General features: G+C 32.6%; 1 protein-coding gene and 1 long non-coding RNA gene across 6 annotated transcripts; both read left to right on the forward strand.

The window, feature by feature from the left end:
* The first annotated feature begins 8,272 nt into the window (after positions 1-8,272).
* Positions 8,273-10,280, forward strand: LOC106347017. Of its 4 annotated transcripts, none has more exons than XR_007319731.1 (5): positions 8,273-8,885; positions 9,010-9,056; positions 9,117-9,631; positions 9,729-10,051; positions 10,136-10,280. It is a non-coding gene; the product is annotated as an uncharacterized LOC106347017 (long non-coding RNA). The 4 variants fall into 4 exon arrangements; XR_007319730.1 differs by having other exon boundaries at positions 8,279-8,885; positions 9,729-9,847; positions 9,951-10,280; XR_007319729.1 differs by having other exon boundaries at positions 8,283-8,885; positions 9,729-9,847; positions 9,956-10,280.
* Positions 10,281-13,472: 3,192 nt separating this feature from the next.
* LOC106347015 (CBS domain-containing protein CBSCBSPB5) lies at positions 13,473-17,583 on the forward strand. 2 transcript variants are annotated; one of them, XM_022704789.2, is made up of 15 exons: positions 13,473-13,818; positions 13,993-14,166; positions 14,350-14,527; positions 14,615-14,747; positions 14,858-15,028; positions 15,146-15,224; positions 15,345-15,458; positions 15,619-15,685; positions 15,835-15,940; positions 16,033-16,091; positions 16,221-16,333; positions 16,425-16,546; positions 16,619-16,704; positions 16,793-16,882; positions 17,133-17,583. In XM_022704789.2, exons 2-15 carry the CDS (start codon positions 14,024-14,026, stop codon positions 17,310-17,312), a joined length of 1,641 nt encoding a protein of 546 aa, XP_022560510.1. In that variant the 5' UTR covers positions 13,473-13,818; positions 13,993-14,023; the 3' UTR covers positions 17,313-17,583. The 2 variants fall into 2 exon arrangements, with proteins under 2 accessions (XP_022560510.1, XP_013641958.1); XM_013786504.3 differs by having other exon boundaries at positions 13,483-13,818; positions 14,347-14,527.
* The last annotated feature ends 2,532 nt before the right edge of the window (positions 17,584-20,115 follow it).

A 20,115-nucleotide genomic window follows, 5' to 3' on the forward strand; every position in this document is an offset into this window, starting at 1 on the left:
ATTTGTACAGTTCAATATACTCATAATAAAAGTACCTAAGAAAAACTAAATTATTATGTTTAAGGTTATTTAAAATAATGTTCTGTTTAGCTTTTATAGATCTAAGGTATAAATTACGGAAAATTTACAAAATACTTTAATTATTATAAATATCAATATGCACTCTTAAACTTTCAAAATTTTATTGGTTATTTTCCTTTATGCAACTTTCTATTGATGATAACTTTATTTTTATTAAAACAATTTTGAAAAATAAAAATATATAATATTATTAAAAATAATATGAAATTGTAGTTACAAATCTAAGATGAAGAACTGAACACATGTAATAAATAAAACTAATCTGATTTGATTGATAAGAATATAAAATAACTATACTTCAATTTGAAAAATAACTCAATATACCGACAAAATGAGTAACTGGATTAGACTAATTTTTAATAACCAAAATCAACGGTCTGATTAAAAATATATATTTTTATAGCAATATTTTACTTATTTTATTCATATAAATTGCAAGACATCTCAATAAAATATTAGCAAATAAAAATGTTAATTAATTTTAAAATTTATTTATTTTGTAAAATATATGTGCATGAGATTTCAAAATATTATCTTTATATTCATTTATGTAATTTTAGTCAATCGATACTTTAGTTTATTTTGTCTATTTAATTCTAAAAATAGTATTATGTCATACATAATCTTACTAAAAATATATTTATATTTCTAAAAGAAGAACCAACCAAAATCCAAATAACAAAAATAATCAAAATTTTAATTTTTTAAAAACAAAAAATTAGACAATTATTCATTATAATTAAGGTTTTAAATATTATTACAATTAGATAATTTTGGTTATTTTTATATTTATTGGATACATTTTTTGTAGGCAAATATGTCAAAATATAAGTTATTTCAATTTTTTATCTAATCCAATATTTGTAGTGCTTTTATTATATATATTATAATTATGTATAATATTTACTTATAAAATTATACTGTTATCTGAAATATAACTAATTTATATTTTGTAAAATAGTATTCACCCGGTCGGAGTATATTAAATCAGTACTTAAAATAGCTATTCGGTTTAGTTTCAAGTCCAGTTTTAAAAACATTATGAATATAGCCTCAGTTTTCCCTTTGCTTGACGAACATGTCAACGACATTTAGACATTCTATAGAAACCAGGATGACATCTTTTATGATTGTTTTTGCATTTCTATAGCTATCTAAAGAATTTGCTTCTTTCTTTATGTGCTTTTATTTCTTGGGTGGCAGCCATAGCGGTGGCGGGAGGTTCTCTGGACAGTGATAGAGAAGTCTTAATAGAGCTAAAAGTGTACCTCGAATCTCATAACCCAACCAACGGAGGAATGTACACCGCGTGGAAAACCGAGGAGCAAGATGTGTGTCAATGGCCAGGCATCACATGTACGCCTCAGAGAAGTAGAGTCATAGGGATCCATCTAAGCGAGTCCCTCATCGCCGGTGGTCTATTTGGGAATTTCTCGGCTTTAACTCAGCTCACATATCTCGATTTATCGAGGAACACTATCGAAGGTTCAATACCATATGACCTGAGCCGTTGTCAAAAGCTAAAGCATCTGAATCTTTCTCATAATATCATTGAAGGGGAGCTTAACTTAACGGGATTATCAAATCTTGAGGTTCTTGATCTATCAGTGAATAGGATTGCGGGCAGTATTCACTCTAGCTTCCCGTTGGTCTGCAACAGCTTGGTTGTTGCAAATCTGTCGACAAACAAATTAACGGGTAGAATCGATAACATCTTTAGTGGATGCCGGTATCTGAAGTACGTTGACTTCAGTACCAATAGATTCAGTGGAGAGATAGGGTCGCGTTTGGGAGAGCTGGTGGAGTTTTCAGTTTCTGAGAATGTTCTCTCCGGGAACATCTCAGCTTCAATGTTCAGGGGAAACTGCACTTTTGCGAGTGTTGGATTTGTCTGAGAATGGTTTTGGTGGGGAATTTCCAGGACAAGTTTCAGACTGTCATGATCTAAGTGAATTGAATCTGTGGGGAAACAACTTCACCGGGAGCATACCAGCTGAGATAGGGTCCATCTCCTCTCTCAGAGGTTTGTACTTGGGGAACAATCAATTTTCTCGAGACATACCCGAAACTCTCCTGAAGTTGAGCAACTTGGTGTTTCTTGATTTGAGTAGAAATGGGTTTGGAGGAGATATACAAAAAATATTCGGGAGTTTCACTCAAGTAAAGTATCTAGTTCTGCATGGAAACTCATACGTTGGAGGAATCTATTCTTCCAAGATTTTCATGTTACATAATCTTTTCAGGCTAGATCTTAGCTTCAACAGCTTTTCTGGCACGTTGCCTGCTGAAATTTCCCAGATCAAGAGTTTAAAGTTCTTGATTCTTGCTTACAATAACTTCAGCGGTGGCATACCACAGGAGTATGGAAACATGTTGGCGCTTCAAGTACTTGATCTCTCCTTTAACAGGCTGACCGGTTCGATACCAGCTTCATTTGGAAAGTTGACATCTCTTCTGTGGTTAATGCTTGACAGTAACTCTCTGTCAGGAGAAATCCCTCAAGAGATTGGAAACTGCACGAGCCTTCTGTGGTTTAACGTGGCAAACAACAAGCTCTCTGGCGGATTTCATCCTAAATTGACTAATATGGGTAGCAATCCTTTCCCAACCTTTGAAGTGAATAGGCAGAGCAATGACAGCATAATTATTGCTGCAACTGGGGAATGCATGGAATTGACGAGATGGATTCCTGTAAAGTTCCCTCCCTTCTTGTTTATATACGCAATTCTTACGAAAAAGAATTGTAGAAGCCTATGGCGCCATATTCTTGAAGGGGAGGGCCTCTTTCCTGGCTGCGCTGCTGGTCTCATGGCGCACACACTTGAAATACCAGCATATCTTCAGCTCAGTGGGAATAAGATATCAGGTGAGATACCTGCAAGCATCTCTCTGATGAAGAGGTTGAGTATGCTTCATTTGGGTTTCAACGAGTTTGAAGGGAGATTGCCTCCAGAGATAGGGAAATTGCCGCTTTCTTTCCTCAACCTTACCCATAATAATTTTTCAGGCCAGCTTCCCCAAGAAGTCGGAAATCTTAAGTGCCTGCGGAATCTTGATCTGTCTTGGAACAATTTCTCAGGAGCCTTTCCCAAGAGCTTGAATGACTTGAATGAGCTGAGTACGTTCAACATCTCCTACAACCCTCTCGTTTCTGGTGTGATACCAGTGACGGGACAACTTTCAACGTTTGAGAAAGCATCTTTTCTCGGAAATCCGCTGCTGCAGTTTCCTACTTCTTTCAATAGATCAGGGAACAACACTAGCTCAAAGGAACCAGATAATGGGACAAAGGGAGAAGAAGAAGATGATGAAGATACTATTGACATGTCCGTCTTCTATTGGAGTACATCTTCAACTTATGTGGCTGCACTGATAGGCATTGCTGCACTTATGTACTTTGATTGTCCTTTGCATCGGGCATGGTTCCGCCTCGTTAATGCTTTCATCGCCTCTGCGAAACGTATGTTGTCTTAAAATCATATCAGCTCACTTCTTGGATTCCTCCACACAGCAAAAATGATCATGAGTTCATAAGTATATGTAATGATTACATAAGTATGTTCAAGGAGATTTATCCTCTCTCAAGATATGATCCAGCATTAATTATCCATCAATTCCATCAGTAACACCCTCAGAATTTCTTCAATATTTTGCTTTTAAGCTATTGAATTGTCACCATTTATTGATTTTTTCACGAAAGTGGGAAGATTCACTTTGAGTAACGACATATACTTATGAACTCATGAAAATTCCCAAGAAAATAGTAAACATGAAAATTTCCCATAATAATATTCTTAGAAAAAAAAAGACCATTTGTTTCCTACAGGATTATTTCTGGGTGATGATGGGTATTACCTTTTAAAATTACAGTTACACAAATAGTCTCTGAAAATACAAAATCTCTTAAAAACTATTTCAAAATGGAATTTTTTAAATATGCTTACATGTTATTACCGCATTCATCCCCTAAACATTATTTTTCAATTGATTTGAATATGTGTCATCGCTATATTCGATCTCAACAAAAAAATGATAACATAATTTTTAAAAAATGATGACATGACATCATAATTATGACATGTTTAACTTTTCTTTATTAATAACAAGATTTTTAAGTATGTAATTACTATTAACCTCTGTTCGGAAACTCGGCGGGCGTTACGCATGCGGTCAGGTAGGGCCTAGCGCCGAATCAATTAATCGGAGATTACTCATGGATTAATCGGCGATTTTTTTAGGTTATATAAATAATTGTAACAAAGTACAAGCAATATATCATGGTGTAGTGGTAAATTCTGTTTCACATGTCCAGGCACCCCGAGTTTGAATCGAAGAGAGCGGATTTCTTATTTTTTTTATAATACTTCATAGATATAACATAGATTATTAGATTTACAAGTTTAAATAAGTAAAAAATGCAGTTTTTTTTTAAATCCGATTTTTAGAGCGCACGCCCTCAATCCCCCACGGTAGCTCACCGGATAGCGATTTCCCAGCCGCTAACTCAGCTAAGCGGTCGAGTTTTAGAACATAGCTATTAACTCGTATATCACCATTAATGTAATTTTTTAAAAAATTTTAATCTGGCAAAACTATTTAAATAAATTAATAATTAATAAAACATAAATTACCATAAAATTAATATATGTATATATATATATATTACATTAATAAGAAAATAAACTGAATATAGTTAAAAATATATGTTTTACATCACCTTACATATCATATATTTTAATATATGCATATATATATTCAGGATAGGAGGATTGGTTAGCTCATTAGACCTTTTGATTCTTTTATTATCTTTCTAGTGACTTTGAAAGAAGGGATTATGTCTAGCAGTATGTTGTTGTTAATACGCTGTTGTTATATGTTCTATGTCCTTATTGTTGTTAGGTGGGAGAGCCAGGTTCTTATTAAGACAGGGCAGAGAATCGGCTTGCTTTATTTTATTATTTTTCTAAATAATAGATATATAAGATTATCTATCTATAAACAATAAGAAAATCATTTCATCTAATTGGTCATTCCTCGGAAGAGGAAGAAGCAGATAGAACAAAGGCCTCCCCTTTGCTTGCGTCCGCTCTTCCCGAAGTGAGCAAATTGCATGTAGAGATCCGTTGGGACTTATACTTTAATTGGTTGAAACGTACCAGAAATACAAAACTAGAGCAACACTAATCAAGTAATTCTTTATATAATTAAATGATTAAAATTTTATTTAAATTTATAGGTTTATTATAATAATTAAATTTTTAAATTTTACATTTAACGTATTTAAACTAAAAAAACAAAAATCTAAAGTTTATTATATCTAAATATTGACATATTTAAAATAAATAATCCATTAAATGATATATAATATAACTTAAACCAAAATTTATTTTTTATAAAATGTTATCTCAACTCTAATGAAATTTAAATAAAATCAAAGTGAAATTCATAAACCAAATAAAAATGCAAAATAAATGTATTTTTTTTTCAAACCAATAAAGTTAAAATAAAAAAATAAAGTCAAAAATAAACTAAAATTTTATTTTGAAATAAAAAGAATATTATACTCAAAATTATTATTTCTACGCATGACACATGAACATTTCCACTTCTCAAAAAAATATTTGACAAGGCTTAGTGAAAATTGTGACATGAGATTCTCTTATTATGACATATTCAATCTCAATAATAAAGTTTTTCTTTTCTTGTTAAATTTCTAAAGTGAAATAATAACAATTTGATCCTATATATATGTATATATATCTGTGTGTGTGTGTGTAAATTATATACATTTTATTGTTAAAGTTTCAAAATGATACAATTGCAAGTATAATTTTTTTTTGAGAAATTAGTTAAACAACAACATTCTTAGTGCCACTTTACAAAAATACATTCTTTCAAAATTAACCACATTTACCTTTTGTTTTAAATAGGAAAAATACAATTTTGTCTCTATTTAATTAAACCTAGAGCTAATTTATTTCTCTCACGAGCTCTCCAGATCTCTACCTCCAACCAAATCCGACGAGCTTTACAATTATCTATGGCAACCAAATCCATCGAGATTCTACTAAAATGGAATATTGTGATGGTCTAACTATATAAATCAACAGTAAATTATACACAACTCCCTTTTCTTGTCGCTTCTCCTTATTTTCTATGTTTTCTGCATTTTATCATTTGGAAGATTAATCACAGATGAGATTCCAACAAAGTGATCTCCTTTCTAAACTTTAGTTTTTCATCGTAGTCAGGGCCGGCCCTAAAATTTTGGGGCTATAGATGTTAATAGTGATTTTAATAATTTTGGGACTGAAATTTTTTTATAAAAATTTTGGAATCTATATATATATATTTTTCAAAAATTTTGTGGGTTTGAAACAAATATTTTGTCCGGCTTGGCCTAAAATCAGCCCTGATCGTAGCGGTCGATAACTACCAACAAGGAGACGGACTATGCAGTAGCTGCTTCACTCCAACATCGAAGTTGGAAACAACTATCTTATCAAGAGGGAGAACATGAACGGTCGTAGTAATAACCGACAAATAGCCATTGCCCAAACAAATAATCTAACAATACTAAAATGGAGATATGATCAACGGAGAACCTGTCCACATAGGATTAAAAAATCAACCAACCAGTAATTGAAGTTTAGTTTGCCACGTCATAGCTGCTTTAACTAGATAGAACTAGATTTTGACTCACCCTTAAAAGGGCAGGTATATTTTTTGTTTTACATACTTTTTTAGAAAAAATAAATTTTTATATTTATGTTTTTTTTTGTAATCATATTTGGGTAAAATATTTTTAAAAAATTATTAGTAAAAGTTTTTGATAATTATATTGAATTTGTAATAATGCATAACTATAGATTTGTGTTGTAACCATTTCACCATTAATTTTATAATTTATTTCTAAACAGTTATTAATTTTTTTAATGCAATAAATATTGACAATATAGTATCAATCTTTTTCCAAATGAAAACATATTTTGGTTCCATAAATATAAATGTGATAAGTTTAGGTTTAAAAGACAGATATATTCTATTTGGGTTTCTATAAGATATTATTTGGGTTCGTTGGTGAGTAAAAAATTAACTAATGGCCCTGTGATTATTCAAGAAAACCTGAATCATCGTTCTCGCTCGTACAACCTATTTCACCAAAAAAAAAAAATTTAAACACATTTAACCAAATCTTATCTCTTCACTTCCAGCGAAACCGTGAATTGTATATATTATCATATTTTGTTATTGTAGTTGAGCCCCATCGGAAACTAACACAAGCACACCGTTTTGCTGAACAGAAACCTAGACCCATAAGCTCCTCAAGTTTTTGAATGAATAACTCGGCCTTGATCTTTTAAACAGAGTACCATATCGTGTTGCAGTTTTTTGGTTTTCAAATAATGATAAAACACTTGTATTTGCAGGTTCAATCGAGGTTCCAAGAATTCATGATGCTTCATTATTAATGAATCATTAACCGATTGTCGGAAATGGTACTTAGTTTATTTTCCAAACACAGACCTGTCTATAAATCCATAATTCCAAAGAAGAAAAGTAACTGTTTTGGTAGACAACAACAATGTGGATTTTAATAATATTATTTAGAAGATGGTTATTTAACAGGGCAAATGTCCAAAATAACATCTTTCTAAGTTTATATCACAAAAATAGCACTCAAAAACTAAAATGACCAAAATAGCACCTTTCTAAGTTTATATCTTATCCCCAAAACCTCATTTCTCAATTCTAAACCATAAACCCTAAACCCTAAACTCTAAACCTTAAACCCTAAACTCTAAACCCTAAACCCTAAACCCTAAACCCTAAACCCTAAACTCTAAACCCTAAACCCTAAACCCTAAACCCTAAATTCTAAACCCCACCCTTTAACTCTAAACCTTAAGTTTGTGATTTTTGATAAAACATTAAGTGCTATTTTTGTGACTTTTGACTTTGAGTGCTAGTTTGGGAACAAAAACTTGATTTAGTGCTATTTTTATCTTTTTCTCTATTTAATATATTTAGATAATTATTTAGATGCAGTTATAAAATAATTAGTTGGACATAACTTTTTATCAATAGGTCACAACTGATGTTTTAATAGAATAGACTAGATTCTGACCCGTCCTTAAAAAAAAGCGGGTATATTTTTTGTTTTACATCTTTTTATATCTTTTCAATTGGTAATTTAAATATAGATCTAATGGCATAAAGCATAATAAATAATATTCTAAATAATGATAAAGATAAAAGAAATAATAGTTGGACCATATCACACTCCTATTTTAATAGAATAGATTTGGGCGAAAATACTCACTGGGCTTCTAATAATTTGTCATAGCCAATATAAATCAGCCCAAATACAGACGATATCGTTTTGCCTTTTCCACTCTTCCACCTCACCATCGTAGTTGCCGATTCTGCAAATCACCGTTTTTTTTTTTGGGTTATTATGATCTACTCTTAATAATTCAATCCAGTTCTTTACTCCTATCTTGATGAGCCATGCTATCCTTCCACCTCCCTTTTATTTATCCTCCTCTTATATAAATCCTTTTGTAGATGAGCCTGCTATGTTTTTTACGCCGCTTGCGATTTTAGTTCTTTTTGTACCAGTTGAAGCCATTGCCTCAAATCCAGACGGATCAAATTAATTTTCGTCATGAATCAATGCTGTCTTCCACTCCTTCCAGAGTTAAGACTTATCCTCACAGCAGGTTTCCGCCGGGTGACTGAGCTGTGTGTCCTGCGAAGCTATCCACGGTCAGGTCCAGTTTCGAGCGGATACTTTTGAAAAGGTTAGGACATTCATAGATTAAAATTAAATATCTCTCTGAGACTTTCATCTCTATTGAGTTTGATTAGTTATTGTCTGCAATCTAGAGATTGATTTCAGATTTTCCCTTTTCATAACACTAATAGCAACAACGAGTGGTAAAGGCAGCAAAAAGCAGGAACATACCACCATGGTAAAACTTTTTTTTTTCTTCTTAAACTAATAATGACTAAATCTTAGTTTTTGGTTTCAGCCCGAGCAGATGGTTTACATGGACTCCAGAGATTATATGAAGAAGAAAGTTCGGAGCGTAGTACCTGAGTCATTTCGAAGTTTCTGTACGCCATCCTGGTGACTAAGACAAGAGTATTCTGTGAGGTTCCCTTCTACTATTAATCGTTATCACAAAAAGTTTGGCTCTCATCAGCTGGAATCACTTCATTTGATTCACTTGCAGAAGCCATACCTGGCCTCAAAAGATGCCATGTCCTTTGATTTGCTTAAAAAGAAGCTCATGTTAAGATTAGATACCTTCGGAATCCGAATTCTAAAGACTAACGAAGAGATAAATCTACACAATGCAAGAAAAAAATTAGAGATTGACTTTGTTGAACAACAATGAAAAACTTATGTTGGTCAAAGGTCATTGTTAATTCTAGGATAAACTACATGGATGGTCATATATCCCAGTCGGTGGTTCCTTTCCACACACTGAACAAAAGAATCTTGCCTTTGGTGTTGCAGCTAGCATCGTACATCCTGCAACAGGTAATAAGAGCTAATTAACCTTAATTTGAGTTCTGGTTATTAACATCTTTTAATAGAATTGCACCATGTCTGTCTTACTATCTCTCAATTATAACAGGTTATTCAGTTGTGACCTCTTTGTTTGAAGCTCCAAAGTACACATCAGACATATAGGATATTTAAAACACGATACTGCTTCCTTCACCAAACACATCAACATCAATATTTCAACACAAGGTGATCTCTCCCTCGCCCACTGAGTTTACAGCTTTCAGACAATTATAAAACATTTTATTAACTTCCCTTTTTTTTGGTACCTTTGATCATTTACGGCCACAAGAAAAGAAACGAGAAAGAGCATTCTTTCTCTTCGACGTTGCGCTCATGCTTCATCTAAGGCTTTAGGAGCTTCTTCCACATTTTCTTCTGCCTTCCATAATGGTAAGGCATCCCATTGCTTAAGACATTGATTTGATTCAGGTAACAAAAAATGTATGGAAAATCAAGATTATTTCACTTGCTCAGGATGTGGCAAAGGTTTATAGGATCAACATTATCATGCTGTTGTAGTAATCGTTTAGTAAATGTGGTGTATATTGTATAAAGTTTCGATGTGATGTTGAGACAATTTATTGTGATGCACCTTAATGAAGAACTATGTTGACTTGAAGCCCCACGAAGCAGCAAAGATGGAAGTAAAGATGCTTCCGGGACTAAGATTGGCCGTGATCTAAGTAAAAAGAAACTAGAAACGAACTTTAGGTAAAAAAGGTCTTCGTTGGAGGAAGAAGATGAACTGTTGGAGGTAGAGGAGAATGATGGAAACAGAGACAGAGATAAATTCTTTATAAAAGAGAAGTACGATACTGTTCACAAATTAAAAGTCTCGTTAAACCCACCAAAAATCTTTACAATCTAATCAGAAACACCAAAACCACAATCCATCTCAATGGAGTAAATTGAACACTGATAAAATTATAAACATTATTATAATAATGTTTCTCTCAAATTAAAGTATACATAATTATGAATAAATATACATGCATAATTTATGAATAAAAAAAATCTTGTCCCAAAAATATATACATAATTTATGAATAAAAAATTAGGTGTAGCCTAAGAAATCGCAAAGTTCTTATAAAATTACACACTACATAACTTGAAAGCATATTTCTCATTTTTCCTCGAATTGAATAATAACACCATTAACTCTCATAATCAGATGTATTTTTCTAATTTATGAAAACTTTAATCATTTTACATTCTACTATTATTGTCTATAACGTAATCCAAAATATTTGTAGATTTCATGAAACAAAAAAACTATCACTAAAAAATAAGGTACCTTCAAAAATATTTCACCCATGGTCACTAAGTTTCTAAACGGTAACCATCACAAAAACATTATGAACGAACAAGAAAAGAAACGGAGAAGAATAAAATTTCAAGATAATTATTCTTTATCAAATTTAGTGAGGAACAAATTTGTTTTCTATTATCTATGATAAAAATAATAATGAATGGAAATTACAAACTCTTTCTTATAAATAATAAAAAATAGAATTATTAAAAAAATATAGTATTCCTCTTGATTTTCTTATCAATATTTAAAGCTTAAATATAAGTCAATCAGTCCAATAAACATAAGATTGTATATTCCAGTAGTAATAGTAAAATTAATGCTAATCTGTAGTCAATATAATGCTATACCCACATATTATGTGAAAGATAGATTACCTAAATTTATTTATGAAATATATCACTTATATGAAATTTTAAACCAAATATTTCAGATCAAATTAGTATTCAACTTAATTCTGTAAATTATTTTTCTTATAAATTTAGGTACAGCTATGTTACAAAAACGAACTTTGAACATAAAAGAAAGTACCGGGTAATAAACTAGACTTCATCTTTTAAGGGCGGTGTATTGAACTAATGATTTTAGAATGCTTTGGTGGATTTTACAATTATTGGGATTTAAAGTGAATTTAGGAGATAGCTCTGTAATTTTGTTTGGATTTTTTAAAAAATAGGTGATTTTGTAAGAAAATGTATTTAAGTTTCAGAGTGTTTTGGGTGATTTGGAAAACCACTATATTCTTCTGAAGGTGAAATTCTGGTGAGGTGAATCGTTAACTAAAAAGTTAAAAACATATTAAAAAATTCTGGAAATTTGTTTTTTCTGGAAAAGTAAAAGTGAATCTTTCATAATCTCCAATATGAATATACAGATTAATCTTACCAACAAAACAAGCATAAGTTATATCTCTTATATATAATACACACTTTCTCATCAGATTTATAAACTTAAAATGATAAAATCAGATGCAAATGAGAATCATGGGATTTCTCATCGGACATAAAGACGAAATGGACACGAGCAGTAACCTTTGAATCATCGGATTTGTCTTCTCACAATATTTTCGCAGCCATCATCGACAGCAATCCATGTTCCACATTATACATTCTCCATGTGAATTAATCAAATACAGAAAGAATTGAGGGGGAATCTGAGAATGAGAAATATTTTTTTTTTGAAAAGGAATGAGAAATATTAATAACAAGAAAGAAGAACGAATCAGATTTAATCATAAAAAGATAACATCTGTTGAGGTGAGATTTCACTATGCCTATTTTTGAGTAAAAGAATGGTGCAAAGTCTTCTAAAATCTTATTTTTAATAAACTCTTGAAAAATGATTTGTTTTGAATAATAGCGGATTTTCTATAGGTTTTATAAACTATTGATTGGATGACAGGAGATTTCAAGTGACTTTTAATAATTTTACATAAATTTTATATTCAATAACAGATGATTTGAACTGATATTTGGAAATCATTAGTTGAATAACAGAGGATTTTAAAGAAAAACCTAAAATTCTTAATCCAATATATCTCCCTTATAATTTCTACACATGTAACATATAGCTCAAATTTGTTAAGAAAACAAAAAAAAAACAAGTAACATAATTAGCTACAAACCAAGTGCTTAATTCTTTGGATATTAACCAAAGGTTTAAGAAATTCTTTATTTATTTCACATTTTCTTACCATCTCATACATATTTAGATAGTAAAACAATAAATTCGTGAGTTTTATTTAATTCAATTCATTATTTATATTGTTATACTATAGATTTAATATGATGAAAAAAATATATGTAATATATGTGTAATATATATTAAATATAATTATTTGTATAAATCCGGTCTAGCCCGGACAAGATTTCTAGTATTCCATAAACAAAGGACGTGAAGGCCACCAAGGGAAACATGGGTAAGATATATATAATCAATGGAGACGCTTTCGTTTGTTGTCAATAAGTCACTTTACAATTGTTTTAAATTATTTAACAATGCAAAATGGTACACTCTCTTTCCAAACATATGTTTTTTGACAAAAAAAAATTGTTTTGCAAAGATGGATTTTTTTAGAATTTCAATACAGATTTAATAAGTTAAAAAGAATAAATTGGTAAAATTGAAATTTTTTTATTAAAACTATTGGTTTAAAATTATATAAATTTTTCTACACATAAATCAAGATGTTTATTGATATACACTAATCATTTTTCACATGTGTAAGAAGTCTTAAAATATATAACATTATAGAACGGAGGGAGTAGTAGTAACTGTACTATCTCTAATCCACGAAGATTTTAGTTTTGAGAGTTTTATTTGTTTTATATATATTGTAGTTTTGTGTTTTCGCTACAATTTTATAATTTATTTACCCATTTTGTCAATATTAATTAAGACAGTTACTACATACTACATGTAATAATTTTTTTTTTTTAATTATTCACCATATTATGGTTATTTTCAGAAATTTTATTTTAAAGTATGTGAAAACTTCAAAATTACAATATTAGTAAAAGATGAGTAGTAAGGGGAGGAGCCAAATAAGATGAGAGGCTATTGGCAAAGGTTCTTGCTTGGGAGCTTCCTTGATCCCATCTCTGCTTTGATTAACAATCCTTTTTATTTTTCTTTTCGTTTTTTATAATTAATTTATTTCATTTCCTCTGGCTCTGGCTTTCCCTCTCTTTCGACTTTTTTCTCTCTCTCCAGGTGCTCATTGATTGATTCACCTGAAATTATCAGTTTCGTTGAACGGCATTTTGAGGCTGATTGTCTTGTTTCTCTGGCTCAAAGCATAAGGAAATTCAAAAATTGTTGATCGCGTCCTTGCTCAGAGATAGCATCCGTACGATTATTATGTAGCTGATTTTGTTATCTTCGTATCCTTAACATATCGCTCTTTGGTTCGATTATTTATGAAATGATCATCACTCATTGTGTATATATGTTCAACGGGAATCTTTGAGTATTCTTGTGGATGATGCTTTGAGTATTCTTGTTTTTTTTTTTCTTGTTTCAGAAATTGAAAGAGAAGAGTCAGATCATTGGAGATGGCTAATCAAGGTGGTTCGTCAAGGAAAAGTCTATCCTTCTCTGGTCATTCATTTCAAGGGAAGAAGAAACCTTCTGAAAACAATGAAGGAGGAAGCTCTGACCTCCCACGGAGATCTCTCACTTCTTCTCGTTCTTCCATGTAATCACCCCCTCAAGCCAACTTATCATTTAATGTTTCGTCATATGACACATTGTTATAAATGTTAAATTTCATTACTGAATCTTAAGACTCGTGTTAGCTAAAGCTTCTTGGTATTTATTTTTATTTTTTTGCTCGTTTTTTTATTCTTTTTGTTGTGTTTTGTACATGTCGTTGTAGAAGCTTGAGTGGCGAAAGGAGTGGAGAGAGAACTGTAAAGCGACTTAGGTTGTGTAAGGCACTTACCGTACCCGATAGCACAACTTTACATGAAGCATGTCGGAGGATGGCTGCACGTCGTGTTGATGCCTTACTGCTCACTAATTCTAATGCTTTACTTTGTGGGATCCTTACAGACAGGGTATACTTTTTACTACTATTTTCGCTTCAAAATATTGTCTGCTTTTTTTTTTGCTTGAATTGATCCGTTCCTCTCTATTGGTTAAAGGACATAGCAACAAGAGTTATTGCTAAAGAACTCAACCTTGAAGAAACTCCTGTTTCTAAAGTTATGACCAAGAACCCTGTCTTTGTTTTGTCTAACACGATCGCTGTGGAAGCTCTTCAGAAGATGGTGCAAGGTTTTTAACTTCTTAATTAGAAACCACACATTTTTCTTTTTCTTTTTCTTTTTCTTTTTCTTTTTACTCTCTCATTTCTTTTATCTAATTCTTGAAATGTGAAACTGTAGGCAAGTTTAGACATCTGCCAGTGGTAGAGAATGGAGAAGTTATTGCACTTCTTGATATAGCAAAGTGTTTATACGATGCAATTGCTCGTATGGAAAGATCAGTTGAGAAGGGTAAGGCCATCGCTGCAGCTGTTGAAGGTGTTGAAAAGAATTGGGGGACATCTATCGCTGGTATATATGTTACAAATATTGTCTCAAACAGATTTCGATTCTCTGCTGGCTTGAAAATTGTCTGGCTTGTGTTTAAATAGAAATGACTGACGCTGATGGTGTTTTGTTGAAATACAGGTCCAAACACTTTTATGGAAACACTTACAGAACGGATATTCAAGCCTTTGCTTTCGACTATAATTCCAGATGATACAAAGTGGGTATATCTCCTTTAACTCTATATTATCATATTTCATATCATTTTGATCTGAATACTTGTTTCTGTTAAAAGTAATGCAAAGCTTTAACGAGTAAAGTTGGGAATGAAAACATTCAGAGTTTTAAAGGTTGGATTGGAAGAGACGGTGTTAGCAGTAACCATGAAGATGGTGGAATATGAGTCTAGCTCAGCCATGGTGATGGCTGAGAACAAATTAGTAGGGATTCTCACGTAAGTCTCTCATGGTTGGCTTTTATTTCTATTTATCTGGAGAAAATATGCTTGGTTTTAGTTTCTCTGGTTAAGAAAATATGTCCCTGGATAAACTAAAACATCATATTCCAACTTTTGTAATGGAGCTTTTATCTTGGTTTTTAATTGTTTTTGTTAGTTCAAAGGACATCTTAATGCGGGTGATTGCCCAAAATCTTCCTCCAGAGACAACTGCTGTGGAGAAGGTAATTTTTCTCCATTAGTAACTGGGTTTGTGGTAGCTTTTTCAGTTGTTACTACATTAGAATATGTGAGGAGTTATTATTTCAGTTCTTCCTGAAATCAATGTTCTTTCCTAGTCTTAGTTTGCTTATTTCCTACCATTATTCTATAGGTTATGACACAAAATCCAGAGTCTGCAACTGTTGATATGGCAATTGTTGAAGCTTTGCATATCATGCATAATGGAAAATTTCTTCATCTTCCTGTTTTAGATAAAGGTAGCAAAATCTTCCAAACCCTGACTATGACCAATCTAAGTACGTGCATCGTAATTTCAGCATTTGGGTCTAATGTTAATGCTTTCACACAGAGGGAGATGTTGTCACTGTGATTGATGTAATCCACATAACTCATGCTGCTGTTACCACGGTACATTTTTTTGTTTTTCTCTTTTAAATAAAGTTGGTAAATAGAATCTTAGAGTAGAAAGATATGTAAGAAGGGCAAAATTTGTTTAAGTGTTGTGTTTTGGTTAAGCCCTCACATCTTTTTGGACAGGCTGGAAGTACAGCTGGAATAAATAATGAGACAGCAAACTCAATGATGCAAAACTTTTGGGATGCCGCTATGGCTTTGTCTCCTAACGAAGATGGAGATGAAACAACGAGGAGGTTCTTACTTAATTTCCTTAAAATCATTTAGCTTTTGACTACTAGCTAGGTCCCTCAAACTGTTGGTGTTGGATGATCATTAATTTTGCAGTGAAGACGAATCATCAATTAAACTACCTTCGGAGATAGAAGGAACAAAGTCATTCTCATATCCCAACACATTTACTTTCAAACTACAAGATAAAAAGGGACGAATGCATAGGTTTATGTGTGGTACGTTTAATCATAACACCATTTGTACTTATGCACAGACACTTCATAACTGTTTTTAAATCATAATGATAGAGACACATAGTTTGGCAACTCTGATAACTGCAATACTACAACGGATGGGGGATGACATTGAGCCTGACAACTTGCCCCAGATAATGGTTTGTCTTTGTTTGAAAGCTTTAGAAATAATAAAAAGAGGAAAACTATGTTTTCTTTTTCTGGACATGTTCTTTCTGTGTTGTGTAGTATGAAGATGAAGACAATGACAAAGTCATTTTGGCATCAGATGGTGATCTTGTAGCTGCCGTAGAGCACGCTAAATCAATAGACTGGAAGGTAACTAAAAAAAATACTTACATCATTCATTTTGTCAATCAATCTTGTTTTGGTTTGGGTTCTAGAAATATGGTAGCCAAAGTACAAAACCCTAATCCATACTTGGATCGGTTTAAAGAATCGTTATGGTACTTTCCTTGACTTTGGTTTCGATTCAAATAGTAAAATCATTTCAACCTTAGGGATATTTATGCTCTGATGCTTAAGTTGGTTTTTGAGGTAAAGAAAATGTATTTTAAAATTGGTGCAGGGTTTGAAATTGCACTTGGACTACGTGGAAGCGAGAGGGCATAGGAGAGGTGTAAGCACAGAGGATATGGAGTACGATAAATCAAAATCATGGGCAGTCGCTTACAAGACAGTTGCTGCCGGGGCTGCTCTTGCCGCTGGACTTGGGGTTTTGGTATACCTTAAGCGCCATTCAAATTAACTGATTCATTTTTTTTGGCGAGGTACAAAGGTGGATGCTTTTGCCAACCAATGCGTACGCATATGACTTGGGAAAGTATTAACTATTCTCATTTATTCGTGTCCTTTTTTTTTTTATCTAGTTACTCATTCTATTTTTTTGGTTTTTTTTTTAACCTTGACACATTTTTTTGTATATAAATAAGTAAACGTTTATTTGTATTCACACTGATGTTTTTATATTGGATGATTTGAGTGACGTTCAGAAGTTCAATGAAGTTTTATCTTTTTTTTTTTTTTTGGTCACGGGCAGTCTCCGGATTCCCAGAAGACTCGAACCCAGGTGCCTTGGGATCCAGTTCACTCTAGTGTTACCACTAGGCTATTCTATTCACAATGAAGTTTTATCTTGCTTGATTGTTATGTGGAGAACCATATCAGATAAGGGACCACACATTTTCTCTTCTTGTCTCTACTCAGTCACGGGTTTGTCTGATCAATGCACAAGATGCTCGGTTCCATAATCAATCCGGAATAGTTTGATAGTACTATCCATCACCTTTGATCTGTCGGCTCAGTCGTGGAGACTCTCTTTTGCTTTGTCTTGCTCTGCAGTCAGGAATATAATTAAAAAACGAAATCATATCTATCTGTTGTCTAAGATTTGGATTGACCAGCTTTCAAATTAGACTTAGGCTGTTATGTGTAATTTTAATGTGCCAATTTTTAAAAAGAGTGCGACTGTGTGAGTACGAAGCTTCATGTTTTCTCGTATAAGAGTTGCACTTGCTACCAATTATTGTACAATAACATAACCTTGGGAAAACCGTAACATCAACCAAACATAATTTAGGGTTTGGAACTAAATGAGAAAAAGAGAAAGAATTCTAGTTTCTATGGCCGGTCCTGAGATTTTAGAGAACGTAGTAGATGTTCTAAAAATTTTAATATTTCTTTTAATTATAAATTTGGGGTCTATGTCTTACAAATTTGGGAGTTTAAGTTTACGTGATTTTCTTCAAAAAAAAATTGGAGACTAGAGGCAAAAGATTTATTTGGCTTTGCCCAAGACCAGTCCTGTAAATTGGTTCGCATTCCCGTTTTAAGAAATGGATAACCAGAAAATACGTAAAGTACTCCGAGAAGCGAACATATTGTATTTTGTTTTTTATAGACGTTGCATTTTGTTTGACGATTTAGTTTTATAGGTTCAATAGTCAACATCTAAACAGATGTTGTATCCAAACTTTGTTTAACTTTGTAGTTAGTATTTGCATCTAGATACCATATCTAGAGGTTAAGTTGTTTGTTTTCTATTTTGTAATAATATATGAATACTAATAACTAAAAAGACAAAAAATGCATGATTTCTTTTATTAATAATGAACTAATTATAATATTCAAAAAATATATTTAAAATTATGTTTGCAACAAAATAAAATACAATTTTGAGATTGTGGTAGAAAACTTGATTTTAGAATTTTAATGAAAATTACGATTTTGCCATTTTGACAAAAATCTGATTTTGAGTTTTTGACGGAAAACATGATTTTGCCATTTTGACAAAAGTTCTGATTTTGTGATTTTGACGGAAATCATGACTTTGTCATTTGACAAAAAAATCTGATTTTGCGAATTTGATGGAAAAACGATTTTGTTGTTTTGGCCACTACAAGAAAACAGGGGGATTCTGATGGCCGAAATCGTCGGAAATTCGTCGGAATAGCCCGATTCCGACGAATTTCCGACGAACCCGTCCGTCGGTATCGCTTCGTCGGAAAAAAAAAATTCATCGGAATTTCGTCAGTACTTCCGACGACTTTCTGACGAATACCGAGAAACGTCATTCTGACGAACTTCCGACGATATTACGATGCGGACACACGAGACCAGAGTTCATCGGAAAAACTACGTACCGACGGACAACGTTCCTCGGACAATTCCGACGTAGGGTGTTCCTCGGTGTATTCCGACGAACATTGGTCGTCGGAATATACCGACGGACAATTGTCGTTGGAATATACCAACGAACCTAGTTCGTCGGTATATTCCGACGAAATGTGGTTCGTCGGTACATTCCGACGGATATATATCCGTCGGTATATTCCGACGACCCTGTCCGTCGGTATATACCAATTTTAAAAACGAATTGATTTTGCATTTTTATATATTTTTTGATATTATTAAATTAAAAAAATCAGAAATTTAAAACTAATAATATTATATAATTTAAATTCATACAAACCGAAATAGGAAAAAAACATTCAGAAAGTTTAAAATTCATACAAACCGAAATAGAAAAAAAAACATTCCGAAAGTTTTAAAAAGCCGAAATAAACTAAGATGAACTCGAAGACATGAAACGATCTAGCTTCTGCATAATCTCGGTGTTGAACTTCTTCTGGGATGCCAACTCAGCAAGGATAGTGGCATTCTCCGAACGGATAGTGGCATTCTCCGAAAGGATAGTGGTGTTCTGCTCCTCCAATGCCCCAATCCGTTCATCTTTATCATGTAGCTCCTCGAGAATCATGGGATCGGCATACGGAGCTTGCGAAGAAGATGCCGGATACGAAGAAGCACGACGGGCCAACCCAAGTAAACGGCCTCCTTTCCTTTTAGGAACCGCCTACAAAAATATTTAAAGTAAGTAAATAGGGACAAGTAAGTAATCGACATTATAAAAAAATATATTAATAAAAAAAATTACCTTTTCAACCATCTCATTTATTTGCAATAGAGACAGGTTGGTTGAAGCTCCCGTAGAGTCGCCGTCATCAGAGAGAGGCTGAGATTGAGAAACTATTTCAGCTTCCACCAAATCA

Source organism: Brassica napus, chromosome C2, assembly GCF_020379485.1.
Source record: "Brassica napus cultivar Da-Ae chromosome C2, Da-Ae, whole genome shotgun sequence".
NCBI lineage: Eukaryota > Viridiplantae > Streptophyta > Magnoliopsida > Brassicales > Brassicaceae > Brassica > Brassica napus.